Here is a 16,973-nt window from a genome sequence, read left to right as displayed (position 1 = left end):
TACAATAAATGAACCGAACTGTGTATGGAAAATGCAAAGGGAAAGAAAGAACATCAAATTAACAATTGAAAAGGTACAGGTATGCACTGCCTAGCAATGCTCAAAGATGTCATCAATTGATTGATTGATTGATTGATTGATATTGTTATGTTTTATCTTTGTCACTGCCATAAATAAGTTCTACTGTATTATAGTGCTCTGTCAGGGGCATGCCCAAAGGAGAAAAAGTATTCAACTTGTAGTCAATGACCAGGAGGTGTTGAAAAAAATTCTACCAGTTTTAATGACTGCGACTTCATGCACCATTTAAAGGAATAATTACTGTCTCTAAATTTGCTTTGTCCAGCACAGCTTTGTAAATGTTGATTCTTTCTGTCTCATGAGTCAGCCACAATTGAATGTTCATGACCAAAATTAATTCTTTATGTTCTACTGTAAAACTACTAGAACATGTATGCTACTTTATATGAGTGCTCGATATTGTGGAATTTGTATGCATTGAATAGCAATACTGCAATACCAATATTTCACTGTTTTCTTTTTTAAATGAAATGCTGTCAAGTTGTTCTTGTAATAAATATTTTACTCGTGACTCAGTTCTGATCATGTACTTGTTTTTCTTGTTTTGTTTACTCATACAACTGGGAAATCACTGTAGTCGATTCCAGCTTCTGCTGAATTCCAGCTTCTGCTGAATACTTCCTCTTCTACTCTGATGCAGTGTCATGCCTATCTGCAGTGAGCTAAAAGTGCAGGATGGGTTTGGTGTGGGAGTCATTTTATTGTTTGCTGGCCATTCCTCTAATAATTTCATATAGGCCTATATTGAGATATGTAGGCTACTATGTGAAATTGGCCTGTTAATCTGTGCTGTTTACTATTTTACTATGATTAGGCCTAGCCCTAGAATGGCTGATATTACAGATCCATGCAATGTGTGGATGGAATAGCAATCATTCTATTATATGATCTATGCTTATGGCTACTGCATGGCTACTGGCTACTGGCTAAGCCATGGCTGGTAATGGTATTGGTAACTATAGCCTTGGGAAAGTTACATTTAAACTGTACATTTTTGCAGATCATTTAAATATGTGGAAATGTTGTCAGGAGGAGGATACATTTCATTAAGCATTGTAATTTAATCAAGCTTGGATAACTCCTTCAGAATTCACAAGTGACATAAACTTAATTTGGTTATATAGGCCTACCACTGGTTTGTTTGTTTGTTTGTTTGTTTTAGGATACAGAGTTGATTCTGTAAAGACTGAGCCATTTGCATAATTTGCAATCATACAGAATAGTCGTGTATATTGTATGTAGTAGACAACAACAACAACAACAACAGAATGACTGAAGAGAGGAGGTTATAATGTCGTTGGCAAGGAAGAGACGGAAGTAAAGTAAATCAAGTGGGAGGGGACGAAGGCCACAGCACTTTACAAGCTGCCACGGTAAGATCTGTTTGGCGTTTTTCTTTTCAATTTCATTGTGTCGCGGGTGTGATTTCAACTTCGGCAGGTACGTAAAGTCTGCTGGGTTGCTCTTAAAATAAATCGTTAGATTAAAGGCTTAACTATCCAGGCAAAGGCTTCCTTAAGCCTCTACTCAGAAGGTCATGTCTTACTAGCGGTGTTTGCTAGCTAACTACAACATTAGCCCAGCAGCGTTATCGGACACTTAGAAGACACCACGTACAGCACAACTAGCATTTAGCAGCCGATCCATTCATCTGATCTAACATTACAGCAAAGATGCAGGAATGGGCAAATCAGCTATGCGTGAGTAATGCCTGACAATAACGACTGTGCGAAGGGGTCGAACGAAGCCGTATCGTTATGATGAATGATGGTAGTGGTAGACGTGTTAGTCAGGTTGTAGCCAGTTAGCTACTTGAGTTAGCCAAAACAATTCACTTACGCTAGCTTGAAGTTTGCTATAAGTAAGAATCTATTCTATAGATGTCTCGCTGACAGCTAGACATTATTAGAGGTTGACATGTCATCAATATTAGCAAAGCTTTGGCTTTAATATACTGTAATTAACCGTTTATCTAATGTAGCTACTAACCGTTATGTTGGCTAAATGATAGTATCTGATGTTGACAGCTGCCAAAAACTGGTGGAATCAAAATGGTTTCAAATTCAGTCGCTGCATGACTGCAGCCATCTGTTTTGGTAGTTTCATTTGAATTTTCAGATATTGTTATCCATTATTATTATTCGATGTACTTGAGAATATTGCAGGTTTATTCAAACAGGATCGACTTGCTGATAGCCCCCTGTCCACAGCATATTCATTTTAACAAAATGCCTGACAAACATTACAGTTTACATTACAGAAAGCAGGTTAGTTTGTCTGAGCTCTCTGAGGGAATTACATGTAGGAACGGTTGATTAAAGTTGGTCTTTTAAAGAACTGTTTGTTTCAGTTTTATTTGACTGTAAAAGTGTCGTGTGTAGCATTACAAAGGGTTGCATGATGTCTTATCTGGGACTTCTGTAAAATGATGACAGTTAACATTATGGTGCACTAATGCACAATGGGACATCACTTATAACATCTTTAACAATGTGATTATGTTTATTATGTGAGGTTGTTATTGGATAAAGGAAAACAATATTTAATTGGCACATAGTTTTTCCACCAAATATAATTCCCACTGAAGTGTAATGTTCATTTCTCTAATGATGTAGTCGATACAAAAGTATTCCGCCGTACACAGACTGATAAACTGCCATACGTTCTTTGCACCATTAAGTCTATAATTTTCTTGTTTGTTTTTTCTTTTCAGGTTAATCTTAAAATGAGAGGATTATGTTAACATTGTTTATGGTAGCTTTAATTATAGAATATAGTCTGTTTTGTCCAAATAAGAAAATACCTTTCCCATAAATGTATTGCATAAAGAGTGGAATTTAATAACAAGAAGTCATGTTTGTGTGCTGTAGGACTGCAGAATTACATGTGGCATTATATGTCAGGCTGATGACTCAATGCTGATTTTAGTGTTTTTTTTTGTTTTCTCTTTTTTTTTTACTAGTAAAAGCCCATTGTTTTCTGAGAAAACATGTCTCTGCAAAGTGTCAAAGTGAAGACTGCAATTCCTTCCTTTTTGCCAGTACTTGCACTTTCTAGAATTTCCTGTTTTGCTTGTGAATCCCTGAGTTTCCATTCAGGAAAGAGATAATCATGAGCTGTTATTTCTCTTTCTCACAGGAAAACCGACAATTTGGATCCAAGATGACGGACTCCAAGTATTTCACAACTACCAAGAAAGGTGTGAAATGAATGAATGTATCTCATTGTTTTTTAAAGTAACTCTAAAGACACTTTTTAGAGAATGAAACATTCAGTAGTGTTGGACATTAACACACGGCACAACTAATTACTATAACATGATTTCACTAATATTCTTACTCAAAAAGTTCTCTTGTTACAAGTTTCACAACCTTTGGAACTGCAAGCAGAGATGTTGTACTACATGTAATGTGATTTGCGTGCTCTGAGTGGTAGCAGAGTATAAGGATTTCACGACTTTGGTGACACATTTCATTTCCAAAGCTGACTAAGGTGGTACAGGGTACAGGGGTACAAAAATCGATCCTATAACGGGGCTCTTCACGTTCTTCAGACCAAGGACCCCTTACCTGAAACGGATGTCTCAGCTTGTAGATGGGCTTTTTTGGCGAATTGCCAACTGGTCAATGTAATACAAAAAAAAGATCCTATCACACAAAGATCTGGCTGCCCCCAAGTACCTCTGAGAACCCCCTTGGGGTCCTAGTCTGGACCCCCTGTTGAAGACCCATGTCCTATAATATTGTTTAGCAAACAACAAAATGTTATAATAACTTAAAGCTAGTCTGAAGTTGGAAAGAGGAAAAACACTAAATACCTTGCATAACCCCCTCTGTGTGTGTGTGTGTGTGTGTAATTACTAAAAGCAGCAATTGAACAGCTGATTGTTTCCTAATGGCCCCTACACACTGTAGGAGTTTTACATTTGTCGGCGAGTCATCAGATCGTCATGTATTTCACACTACAGGAGTCTTTTTTTTTAAAAATCGGCTGTCATTATATCTTTGTGGCTTTCACACTAAACGATTGGTCGCCGACTAGGGATAACACACTGCAAGAGTTCACCAAGATGTGATCCAGACCCGATATAGGCTATACACCATTTGTTTTTTTATTCCAATTCATTTTGACATCTCACGCACGTGCAGGATGCCGTGATACAAGCACGAGACTGACACAGGACGCCTCTCTCTCTCTCTCTGCGTGCACGCCACACACACACAACCAGGACAGGGCGAAATGTTTGTGATAGCGTGTAGCCTACGTGGGCTGCAGCGAGACAGGATGTTAAATATAACTCTCCGTCTCTCTCCGTGCGCACACATACACACACACACACACACACACACACACAGAGAGAGAGAGCGCACAATGTCCAAAAGTTTGCTCCGATGCGGTTTTATCAACATTATTGTAATTAAGCAATTAAGTGAAATGAGTCGGTTTTATAGACCATAGGCAACATTGGGCTAATATAGCCACCATTGTACGACACAGGACAGGTATACCCAAGGAATAAAGGTTATATATATTATCATCTGGTCATCTATCGATACAGACGACAGACAGACAGACAGTGTCAGTGAGTGCTCTCATTGGCTGCAATACAAGACGTCTCGGGACGTGGTCGCAACCCATGTCATACTGTACGATGTCCAGTCAGCGACAGAGCCAAATATCAAACCTTGATATTCAGAAATGGTCTGGGAGGCATCGACGAGCACTTTTATCGGCGCTATAGCTTCTCGTAGAGCCTTTCACACACAGCGAGCAAAACCTTGGCGATCAAAGCCTGATCTTGCGCCAGATCGGGAGTTTTGTCGGCGAGCGCCAAAAATGGTCCCCGATAGGGCCACGGTGGCACAGTTGGTAGTGCTGTCGCCCCACAGCTAGAAGGTCCTGGGTTCGATTCCCGCTCGGGACGCTGTGGGTGAGGGCGGGCGTGTTTCCTCCTCCGCGTCATCAGTGCCCACACCCGAGGCGGGGTTGGCGAAAGGGTCTTTCTTTTTTTTAAAGATATTTTTTTTGCGGCTTACGCCTTTTATTGGTTTTTGAAGGGACAGACAGTAGGCTGACAGGAAACGGGAGAGAGATGGGGGAAGACATGCAGTAAAGGCCGTGTCGGGCTCGGGAGTCGAACCCGCGGCACACTGCGACTGGATTACCAGTCGGGTGCCCAGACGGTTACGCCACCGCCTGGGCCGAAAGGGTCTTTCTGTGTGGAGTTTGCATGTTCTCCCCGTGTCCCCTAGGGTAGGTACCCTCACAAAAAACATGCAGTAATCCTGGTCTCTAAACTGCCTCCCCCTGGCCAGCCGGGGCGCCTGATGGAGGGGAAATAACGTTGGAATAACGAATAACGTGTTCCTTCCACGTGCTACGTCCAACCAGGGAAACTCCCCCCTGTCAGGTGTAAAGGAGCAATTTGGGCACTCGGGCATGAAGAAAGCATGAGTTCAAGTCCGTTGGAGTCTCCCCATGTCCCCCATATATGGGGACTAGGTTGGCAGAGGGTGTGTAGAGCCCAGGATCACATTAGATAATTGACACGGGTGTAAAATGGGTATATATATATATATATATATATATATATATATATATATATATATATATATATATATATATATATAAAAAGTCCCCGACAGCATAATCGGAGCAAATATTGTGCATAAATCAGCCATAAATCAGATTGGACACCTTGAACATTAGCTCTGTGAGCATTAGAGACCCCGATGTCTCTGTGTTTCACGTTTGGTTGAGCACATCTTTTGTCACCAAAACCAGTGGGGGTTTCTCACAGCTGCTCACTAAATTCAGACATGCATGTCAAGATATAGTAGTGAAAATAAATTAAACTAGAACTGCACTCTGTCAAGTGCCTACTTGCTTGGCCTACTAGTGCGCAAGCAGAGCGTGCAAGTACTGTCGACTGCTACAAACTGTCAAATCTCAGCTTCTCTGTGAAAGAACGTTTGTAATTTGTAAGTTCATTAGCGGTATAATGTGGTTACTTTGCGTATGCCCCGTTTGATGTGTATGTATCGTAGCAGCATATGACGTCAGGGTATAACTAGCTCTCAATAATGACGTAATAAAGATGTGGATTAAAGGACCCAATGCCAGGGTGTAATTGGTTTTCGATGGTGACGTAATATGTTTTAGTGTCGGTAGGATTAAAGGTAATGCCCCTATGTATGCATGACACCACTGCCATATCAAGCACAAGTAGTCATTACGTCATACGCTGGCACGGCGCATACATCAAACGGCGACATGCGCATTGAAGCACTGGACGAAAACCATTTAAATGACATTTTCCTAATAAAGAAAGATACGCCTGCACACTGAATATCTGCTTGCCACAAGAGTGTTACGTTTATTGAAGACAACGTTTCGGTCCCTACGGACCACCTCAGCCATGCCTGAAGGCAACATTTCAGTCCCTACGGACCTTCTTCAGGCATGCCTGAAGAAGGTTCGTAGCGACCGAAACGTTGCCTTCAATAAACATAACACTCTTGTGCCGAGCAGATATTTAGTGTGCGGGCCTATCTTTCTTTCTTATTATTGATGTGTACTGGCCTATGCACCTGTTAGTATGCCTTATCTCTAGTTGTGCGAAAGCTTTTTTCTACAAATGACATTTTCCTGAAAATATACTTCGGCAAGGACAGTCAACTTCATATTTGTACATTGAAAATACCTTGTGTTGGTCTTTATTGTGTGACAAAGGCATAAGTCGTGTTTGAATTAACCTGTATGTGCTTTCGTTTGTGGTTCTCTTCAATGTGTGCAGGGGAGATATTTGAGCTGAAGGCGGAGCTTAACAGTGATAAGAAGGAGAAGAAGAAGGAGGCTGTTAAGAAGGTCATAGCGTCTATGACAGTTGGAAAGGATGTCAGGTGATATAATAATATAATTGAACCCCCATGCAGTGACTTGATATTCTCTTTCAGTCTTCAATTTGGGTTCTGTAGTCACATAAACAAATCTGTTCCTGTGTAGTGCTTTGTTTCCAGATGTGGTGAACTGCATGCAGACTGACAATCTTGAACTCAAGAAGCTGGTCTACCTTTATCTGATGAACTATGCTAAGAGCCAGCCTGATATGGCCATCATGGCTGTTAATACCTTTGTTAAGGTAAAGTACTAATCTCTTGTAACAATGGGCCTCATTCACTAATATGGACCTGTCTATGGTTCTTGCATGCTGATGATAAAAGGAGGTTGTGGCTTTGAGTACGTCACTTAATTGACTTTAGTGTGTTATTTTGGCTCCCTCAGGATTGTGAAGATCCAAATCCTCTGATTCGTGCTCTGGCTGTGCGTACCATGGGCTGTATCCGTGTGGACAAGATCACAGAGTACCTCTGCGAGCCTTTGCGGAAATGTTTGAAGGATGAGGACCCTTATGTGAGGAAGACGGCAGCTGTGTGCGTGGCAAAGCTCCATGATATCAATGCTCAGCTGGTGGAGGACCAGGGCTTCTTGGATACCCTCAAAGACCTGATCTCGGACTCCAACCCCATGGTACGGTTTGTTCAGGCTGTCTGATGCAGGGTTAAAATGTAGGATCTAGCTCTGGTAATTTTTCGCTTATACTGACTCGAGGCAAAATTATGCCTGCGCTCCAAACTATTTTGAGTTTCTTTGTTTCAAGTGCACTGGCTAAGACATTTTCCGTATTATTTCAATGCACCCATGTCCGCATCCGCATCTCAACCCCACCCTTCATTCCTCCCCACGTAAACCAGATCATAAAAACTGCTTTTTTTACCTGCCCACCTCTTCAGACTTGCGTTCCCCAGCAAACCATACCCCTTTGTTTTTCTGTTTTTGAGAGGCCCTAGCCCCTCCAATGCATGGCTTGAAGATTACGTCATATGGCAGTTTAGTTTAGAGCATGTATGACGTAAATCGTTTGCCAGCAAAGTCTATGGACTTTGAGGATTTTACTATGTTTGTTTAGAGCACTTATGACATAAATCGTTTGCTAGCCATGTCAGTCTATGGACTTTAATGTTTATTTAGGGCACTAAATTCTCCCATGTGAAGTGAGGGGCGCTAATATATTAAAAGTCTAACTCATGTTGATTAGGTGATGTCATGGTGATGTAAAACAAACGGTGCCAACACAAACATTAAATGCCATTAACAATAAAGAGACAATATGACGTAATGAGTTACAAAATGACGTAAGTTTTCCCTTCATTCTCAATGGCGTTTATTAAACAAACATTAACTAAAGACAAACATTAAACCTGTATATAGGAGGGGCTAGCGCCCCTCAAAAACAGTGGACGCCTCTCACTTCACACAAGTGTGATATTGTTTTTAATAGATAATCTATTTAATTATTACTTACTATTTGAGTACTTCATAGATTCTAATCGGAAGCTTCCTATCGAAGTAAGTCTGTCTCATTTTGCTCATTCATCTTTCTCATTAGGTGGTAGCAAATGCAGTGGCAGCCCTGTCTGAGATCGCAGAGTCTCACCCCAACAGTAACCTTCTGGACCTGAACCCCCAGTCCATCAACAAGCTGCTGACGGCTCTTAATGAGTGCACAGAATGGGGCCAGATCTTCATACTGGACTGCCTGGCCAACTACACACCACGGGATGACCGCGAGTCCCAAAGGTTGGAGAGCACACCTCCCAAACAAGTCTCTTTAGTGTCACATACATTAGAATAATATATACCCAGGCTGTTATTCTTTATTTTGCATTCTCTTGTCTTTACTGCCTTAACCCCGCCATCGCTGTCTTTCTCCAGCATCTGTGAGCGAGTGACCCCTCGATTGTCCCATGCTAACTCTGCAGTGGTGTTGTCAGCTGTCAAAGTTCTGATGAAGTTCATGGAGATGCTGCCTAAGGATCTAGACTATTACGGAACCTTGCTGAAGAAGCTGGCTCCGCCCCTGGTCACCCTGCTGTCAGCAGAGCCTGAGCTGCAATACGTTGCACTCAGAAACATCAACCTCATTGTACAGAAACGGTAAACATTACCATCATGATGATGATTAATGGAACATTATTGGGACCTTTTTGGATTCTAGGCTTCTGCACATCCATCTATAATGTTATAGTATTCATGTAATTTGTCACTAATTAAAACATTTTTGTCCATTTACTATTTCTTAAGCCCAGAGATACTGAAACATGAGATGAAGGTGTTCTTTGTAAAGTACAATGACCCCATTTATGTAAAGCTGGAGAAGTTGGACATCATGATCCGCCTAGCTTCTCAAGCCAACATCGCACAGGTAATGCACGGATCACTGTTTATAAACTGTATGTGGAAAGCGGATATAAAACATTGTCTGATTTAGTACAGTAAACACACATATACTGTACATATATATTCTTTTTTTTCTTCAGTTTTTACAATTTAATTCTTATGTAAAGAAAAAACACAAGTGACCCAGTGGTACTGACAGTGATATGTCCTGCTGTAGGTGTTGGCCGAGTTAAAGGAGTATGCCACTGAGGTAGACGTGGACTTTGTTCGTAAAGCAGTTCGAGCCATTGGCCGCTGTGCCATCAAAGTAGAGGTAGGTGAAGATGACATATTTCCGACTAGATCTAATCTCTATTTTAGGGGGGGGGAACAACAGTGTATCGAAATCAGTATAACTTACTGAACATATAAACTTATATTTCATGTTTACTGGTACAACGGCACAGATTGAAATGTCACAGATGGACAAGAAATGCATCATGTTTATGCGCTGTGCTGTAGGTGTCTCATTTAGCCTGACAGTTTTGTTTGTATTGGCTGTTTCTATCCATTAGCAATCAGCAGAGCGCTGTGTCAGCACTCTGCTGGACCTCATTCAGACTAAGGTGAACTATGTGGTGCAGGAAGCCATTGTGGTGATCAAGGACATCTTCCGCAAGTACCCCAACAAGTATGTTGTGTGTGTGTGTGTGTGTGTGTGTGTGCAGGAAATGATGCTTATTGTGGGATACTTGAGAAAGTTTCACTAGGGGGATGATAATTTATCCTGGATTGAAAAGCAATTCAGGTTTTTTTTTGTTGACATTTACATTTCATTACTTTGTCATTTATAACTGCATGCAAGATCTTTTTTTCTTTTAACATATGTTTATTGATTTTTCTTTACAACATAGTATTTTCAAAGCAATTATTCACATATGTTTTCCCCCCACAAACACTAAACTAAAAATCTTCAAAGAAACATCAGGATATGTCTATAAATACAAAGCAAAAAAACACATTACATACAGTTAAACAAACAAATGCACAATGTCTGCATGCAAGATCTTTTAATTTTCCACAGGTAAAGGGTTTGACATAGTGGTGGAGCTTCGTAACCTGACTCCGCCAGATGGGGCAGCAGGGAACCCAGTGTACTCTCTGCTGCCCCATCTGGCGGAGTCAGGTTAGGAGCTTTGTGGAGTGACCCATGTTCTAACATGTGGTTATACTGACTACTCACTGATTATCATGTACTGATTTCGAGATGGAACAGAGTAAAAGCTCACAGTTTTTCAAAGTGTTTTCCGCTTGACCTTAATGGTGAGAAGGCATGCGAATGACATATGTGTACACATTAAGTTATTCACAATCGATCCAATTGTTGCTGGAGGGCAGGACAGTGCAGTTGGAGCATGATTCTTGAGGTCAGGGACAGGGTCCAGTGGACTTTGATCCATACGTCAGTTAGATAGCGCTCTCCCACACACTCTGTGGACCCCCTTAAACCACAGACAGAGCTATTACAGTATGGTTTCCATCTTAAGTTTGGCTCTCTGCGATGAGTCAGTATTCAGTCACACTTCTGCCTGCAATTTATTAGACATTACTTCATATTTTCTTAAATAATGTAGGACATTTTCATTTCTTTTTTTGAAATGCATTATTTACAGAATATATTGTTACCCTCTTTGCCTGATTTAGTTTTCTGTTCCATTGGCTGCAATTGGAAGGCTGAAGTCAAGGGTCTGACCAACAGAAGGCCATAGACAATCATTAATTAAGGCTGAAGTCAAGGGTCTGACCAACAGGGCCATAGACAATCATTAATTAAGGCTGAAGTCAAGGGTCTGACCAACAGAGGGCCATAGACAATCATTAATTAACAGTAAGGCTGAAGTCAAGGGTCTGACCAACAGAGGGCCATAGACAATCATTAATTAACAGTACGCCAGTAGCTGACCAGATGATACGACCACATGATGGGACATTTCATGATTTGATTCTGGGTGGAGACATGTCATTCCCCTTCTCTTTCCTCGTGATTAAGATCTTTATGGATTATGATAAAAATGGTGACATATTATAATGAGCATTAGTGAGGACAAATTATACGAAGATAGGTTGAAAATGGGTTAAGTGTCTGACTGGGTTTTTAGAAATTCTGATTAACCTCGACAGCGCCTGTGTACCTTGCTGTGTGTGTGCCTGTTGACAGGTATGAGAGTGTGATCGCCACACTGTGTGAAAACCTGGACTCCCTAGATGAGCCAGAGGCACGTGCAGCCATGATCTGGATAGTGGGGGAGTATGCTGAGCGGATCGACAATGCTGACGAGCTGCTGGAGAGCTTCCTGGAAGGTTTCCATGATGAAAGCACTCAGGTATGTTTGGGTAGAGGGCACGCTGGGCAAGACCTACGCTGTAATCGGTGGAAGTAACGGGATTTTGGCGGAAGTGCCACTCAAGAAAATGACGTTGACGCTTTACAAATCTGTTTACATTCTCCACGAATGAAACAAGTGTTGTGATTGGTCGAAAAATATTGTATCTGGGGGAAATGCATCTGACGGATGTTCCGGCCCGACACTGACGCCTATACACTCTCTGCCTTAGGTCGTGACCAGGCTTTTCTCTTAGCAGAGGAGTAAGGCTGGGACCGAGGCTAGGTAGAGGGTGAACCATCTGAAAACATCTTCAATCAATTGTCTGTGTACTTGGGAGGGTTTGATTTGTAAACGCTGTCATATTTTGTGAACTTCTCCCTGCGTAAAAGAACAGTGGAGGGCCAGAGTGCTAGCCCTTTTTAATTTAGGTAATTGTAATGAAAAGACAATGGGGGGGAAACTTATTGAAATTTTCAAATTGCATAGAGGATTTTTAGATCATATACATAGTCCAGTCCCCAGCAAGTAGTTTCTAACTAGTTTTGTAGGCTTTTTGTTTTTCATGCATTTTACGCCTCTGCAGTTGGCCTGTAACCTGACTCCGCCAGATGGGGCAGCAGAGAGTACACTGGGTTCCCCCCCTCCTGCTCCCATCTGGGAACTATCAGGCAGACTCGATGCTCCGGCCACCAACGGCCTGGCCAATCAGTGGCAGCTAGAGGCGGGATCAAGGCATACACAGTCCTGCCTTGATCCTGCCTCTAGCTGCCGCAGATTGGCCAGGCCGTTTGGTGGCCGGAGCATCGAGTCTGCCTGAAGGTGCTGCCACGCTTCTTTTCCGGGTTTTCAGACAGCTGGTGGATGGAAATTAACCTCCACCTCCGCGGCTGACTGCCGCAGAGGAGAGCGTTTCCGGGAATCTGTCCGTCGCGGCAGTCAGCCGCGGAGGTGGAGCTTCTTTTACATCCACCAGCTGTCTAAAAACTCGGAAAAGAAGCTGCGGACAGCTTCTTCTGTCCGCAGCTGTCGGCCGTTTTCCGCTAAGGTGTGGAAACACTGAGAGTTCCCAGATGGGAGCAGGAGGGGGGAACCCAGTGTACTCTCTGCTGCCCCATCTGGTGGAGTCAGGTTAGTTGGCCTGTGCACTTAACCCATTTTGGGCGGGAACCCTTTTTGGTGTTTTAAGCATTATGTTCTACTTTAGCTATTGAAAAATAGCAGATCTACAAGCTCATAGCGCTATGATCTTGTAGATCGAATGACATAGAAACATAGGTTTTTGTAGAATCGTCCTCAGGTCTAAATCTTTTGGAGTGCAAATGGCTAATTAATGGGATCGTTTCCACCTGACTTTTCCCAAGCACTAACGGGCTAAGGCCATCGCAGCAGGACAAGTACTGTACATTGATGCTATTCAGATCTGGTAAAAAGAAGAAAAAGTACTGCTGAATGTCGTAGGCAGAGTGCGCACCATGCCTGGGGGAATGAAGTAGTACACAACAGTACTAGACGGATGCACTGCAAATAGCTTATGTTGAATATACTGAACCCTAAATAAAACAAAAACCCATATAATTGACAATTGCTTATTGCAATTGTTTTGTAAAGCCATAAGCTATCCTGCCACATCTTGTTGGGATGAGCGGACGCCCTGTAATATAAGTAGTGCTCAAATTAACTAATTTAGACCTGGAACGCCTATTTGTAGTTATACCTTTCAATCCGGGTACCCCTTTTTGTAAGAGCGAGGGGGGGAAAAAAACAGAAACATATTATTTTCAGTATACTCAAATGTGTGATGTATTTTCTGCCGGGTTCTCCAGGTGCAGTTGCAACTGCTGACTGCTATAGTCAAACTGTTCCTGAAGAAACCCACTGAGACCCAGGAACTGGTGCAGCAGGTGCTCAGCCTAGCCACGCAGGTGAGAACACACACACACACACACACACACACACACACACACACACACACACAAACCTAAATTATGCATCAGACACCATTTCTGTTCAAACATATTTGACACTATCTAATAAGGAGCTAAAGGACTATAGCATATGATAATCAGACCTAAGCCCCATAATATCCTTTGAATAAACCATTACAACTTAACTATCTGATTAAAAATATATAATTATAATAAAGAGAAAAAGAGTACATCCAGGCTGACAGGAAATGGTGAGAGATGGCGGATGATGCAGCAAAGGCCCATCGTCTTTTGTTTTGTATCCATCTGATCCAGGAGCACCTTTTTAACTTTATTATATTGACTATACATTTGCGGTGAGCACCTGGTTGTCTCTCTTTCTCTGACAACTTAAGTTATATTGAGACGTGACACCTATTACAGGAAATTTGTTCTGATCCTGCGTGTGTATATAGAGATGAAAAGGCATGCTAAATACTGGGACATTGCTGTCACTGCTGATACTGCTGTGACAGTGTCTCACATTTCAGTCTTGTAAATATGAGTAGAGAAGTGATTTCTTTCAAAATAGAAGCTCGAGGTGCCGGGAAGATATGGCCGCTTAAGGCCCCCCCCCGCTCCCGATAAGTCGATAAGTCGCTGATGATCGCTCGCTTCATATTTTGAACGAGAGGCATGTTGAAGCCAGAAATGAAGAGCTTAGTATATCCATCTGGTCAAAACCACGGAGAGCTCCTTAGATTACGCGCGCTGAGCCTTTCTTTGTGAACGGTAAACAGGGAAGTGAACGACAACGCGCAAAAGAGTATGGTGCAGGAGAGGCCAACTCCAAAGAAAAATTCAGAATATCTTTCTCGAATGAAAATGTGCTAGGACGTGTGTACACGTCCTAGGACGTGTGTACACGTCCTAGCAACCCGTCGGTTGAATTGGTTATGACGTTCCCACACGCCGGTCGGTCTAAATGGGTTAATGAATATGTGTTGTATCAAGATGTTTTCCAGTGTTTTCCTGTGATTGATCAATTTAGCAATGCCTTCTACATCATTTCCCTACCTTATAAGTAGGGATGGCGCTCGGAGATGAGGACGGGTATGGCTGTGCTCTAGTCTAGGTTGTCTATTTCTATGTTGTGTTTGACAGTGTTTCCCAAAAAAGGACATTGTGTCTGATTGGCTGCCATGCAACCAATTAGGCCGCACACAGGCTTCTGTGTGTGGCCTAGAGGGGTGTGTTCAAGCTACGTGCAACACAACATTTCTTTGGGAAACCCAGCCATTGGCAATTACATCAAGAACACAGAACAAGTAACTGGCATTGTTGGTTTCAACATTGCTAGCCAGTTCTGCCAGTGCCTTCATGGTCTGGCAGTTATGAGAATGTGAATATGTGGCTTTGGCATTTTGTAAATGGTTGATGTAAATTTGATGGAAAAAAAATCACACTAGATGTTCGAGCCGGGCGGACATCACATCTACAGTTCGGAGCCTTCGCGGCACTCACACCTACGTCGCCCTGCCAATCCAACCGATATGCCCATATAGAGAGATCTAGCCGAGAGAGGAATCGTCTCCCACATGCCACGGACCTGAGCTTGATCGCTCAAGTTAGAAACTTACTAACTTGAGTGCTCAAGCTAGTAACTTGGCACTCAAGTTAATAATTAAAATGTATTGGCCACTCGAGGGCTCCGTAGATCTCTGTATCTGTCATTCCTTGTGCCTTATGCCCATATATTCCAGGGGTTGACACTAAGGTCTCAGAGGCACTTGCCCGTCGGGTCATGGCCACTTGCCCCCCAAAAATATTGCAGAAATTGAATTACCGTTCATTTTAACTTATTTTTAACTTTCTACTAGTGATGGGAGATTAATTGGCCAACACATCGGTATCGGCCGATTTGAGTTGTTTTTAGATAATTCGGCATCGGTTCGATTTAATCAATCCGACCAATTAATGAATCGGTCCGATTAGTCGGTCTGTCTTTACAGATAAACGAGCCCAAAGTAACAGCTTGAACAGATCTACAAGCTCACAATATTAAATATAAAGGTATTTAAGTTAAATCTGACTTGCCTAAGCCTGCAGTGCAGATACCCTGTTACATGTATTTTTCAGAATGGACAAAATTATTATATTTTTTCAATACACAATGAGATCATATAGACAGCGGTAATATCGGTTATCGGCCATAACAGCAATTCATAATATCGGATATCGATATCTGGCGAAATATCGGCACATCCCTACTTTCTACTGCTTGCTTGAAACGTTTCCTTTCCCATTTGAAAACTGTTTTGTTTAAGTCACAGGAATACAGTAAACAATCAAGTCATGTAAATCAGGGCTCAAAATTAACTTTTCTACTTGGTAGCACTGGTGCTACCAGTTAAAAAATGTAGGTGCACCATTCATTTTTTTTAATGAATAAAAACAGCACTATAACATGAAAGTAGCCCTACCGTGCATTTGCATGGTAGGGAAACTTGCCATGGCAATTGGCAAGGACCCCAACATTTACACATTACCCACACACTTGTAAAATCAATGTCAATTTAACTCAGAGTCCATAAGGTTCCATTTGTGTTCCATTCTGTTACAGACCCTTATATAGGCCGTGAGCCAGGACCCCAAATCTGGGGTCATCTGTACCGATGGGGTGAATAAGTCTAATAGTGATTTTTGGGAAGGTATACATCCCTAGTGCTAGGAAAAATGTGATAGCATTGCATCTGTGGTAGCTTTCTGTGTGTTATCACTCCATTTATAACCACATGCCAAAACTCAATTTTCAAAATCCGAATGGAGCATTCTACTTCAAACTGATGGTTCTCTCCTATTATTGATCATATATCTTTGAAGAATGGTTGGGATACAGCTCAGACTATATATTTCTCTGAAAAGTTGTTAAAATTAGCACATCTAGAAATGTTATCTATTACAGGAGAGACAACATATAGGGACTATATATTACATGAGACGTACTTCTGTTTTCATGAAAGATGCAGCACAAAGGTTCCCTCTGTAAATAACTGTAAATATTTAAAACCATCTTAGAACATAAATTCTAATGAAATGTTTTATGAAATTCAATACACTAAATATAGTGTAAGTGTACAGTGTAAGTAATGCATAAGATAACTTTCCTTTCACCATTACATCACCTTTTAGTCCATTTGACACTTCTATCTGTTCAATACCAAACCTAATAATGCTGTTTCATATTACGTTTTTGTTGTTGATTTGTATTTGGGGACAATTTTAGCTTGGTTGCCCAAACTTTGGTAATTGGCATAATCAAAAAAGGCCTTTATATCAGGTCAATCTCACATGTTAAAGGTCTGGTCAATGAAACAGAAAC

The 16,973-nt window shown here is 41.6% G+C and overlaps 1 protein-coding gene across 6 annotated transcripts in view; it reads left to right on the top strand.

Moving 5' to 3' along the window:
* Positions 1-999: 999 nt before the first annotated feature.
* Positions 1,000-16,973, top strand: part of ap1b1 (adaptor related protein complex 1 subunit beta 1) — a 37,064-nt gene continuing 21,090 nt past the window's right edge. For 4 of the 6 annotated variants that reach the window (XM_079515890.1, XM_079515889.1, XM_079515888.1 and 1 more), the window contains exons 1-12: positions 1,618-1,781; positions 3,220-3,280; positions 6,878-6,983; positions 7,087-7,222; positions 7,366-7,611; positions 8,531-8,721; positions 8,857-9,078; positions 9,226-9,346; positions 9,539-9,634; positions 9,876-9,991; positions 11,519-11,684; positions 13,511-13,609. In XM_079515890.1, coding sequence (XP_079372016.1) covers positions 1,755-1,781; positions 3,220-3,280; positions 6,878-6,983; positions 7,087-7,222; positions 7,366-7,611; positions 8,531-8,721; positions 8,857-9,078; positions 9,226-9,346; positions 9,539-9,634; positions 9,876-9,991; positions 11,519-11,684; positions 13,511-13,609 — 1,587 coding nt within the window. In that variant the 5' untranslated portion in view covers positions 1,618-1,754. Of the gene's footprint in view, positions 1,522-1,617; positions 1,782-3,219; positions 3,281-6,877; positions 6,984-7,086; positions 7,223-7,365; positions 7,612-8,530; positions 8,722-8,856; positions 9,079-9,225; positions 9,347-9,538; positions 9,635-9,875; positions 9,992-11,518; positions 11,685-13,510; positions 13,610-16,973 lie in introns of those variants that run through there. The other 2 variants (XM_079515892.1, XM_079515891.1) reach the window with 2 other exon arrangements.

This window comes from Electrona antarctica (genome assembly GCF_951216825.1).
Source record: "Electrona antarctica genome assembly, chromosome: 12".
Classification (NCBI taxonomy): domain Eukaryota; kingdom Metazoa; phylum Chordata; class Actinopteri; order Myctophiformes; family Myctophidae; genus Electrona; species Electrona antarctica.
This window is presented reverse-complemented; position numbering and strand designations above follow the sequence as displayed.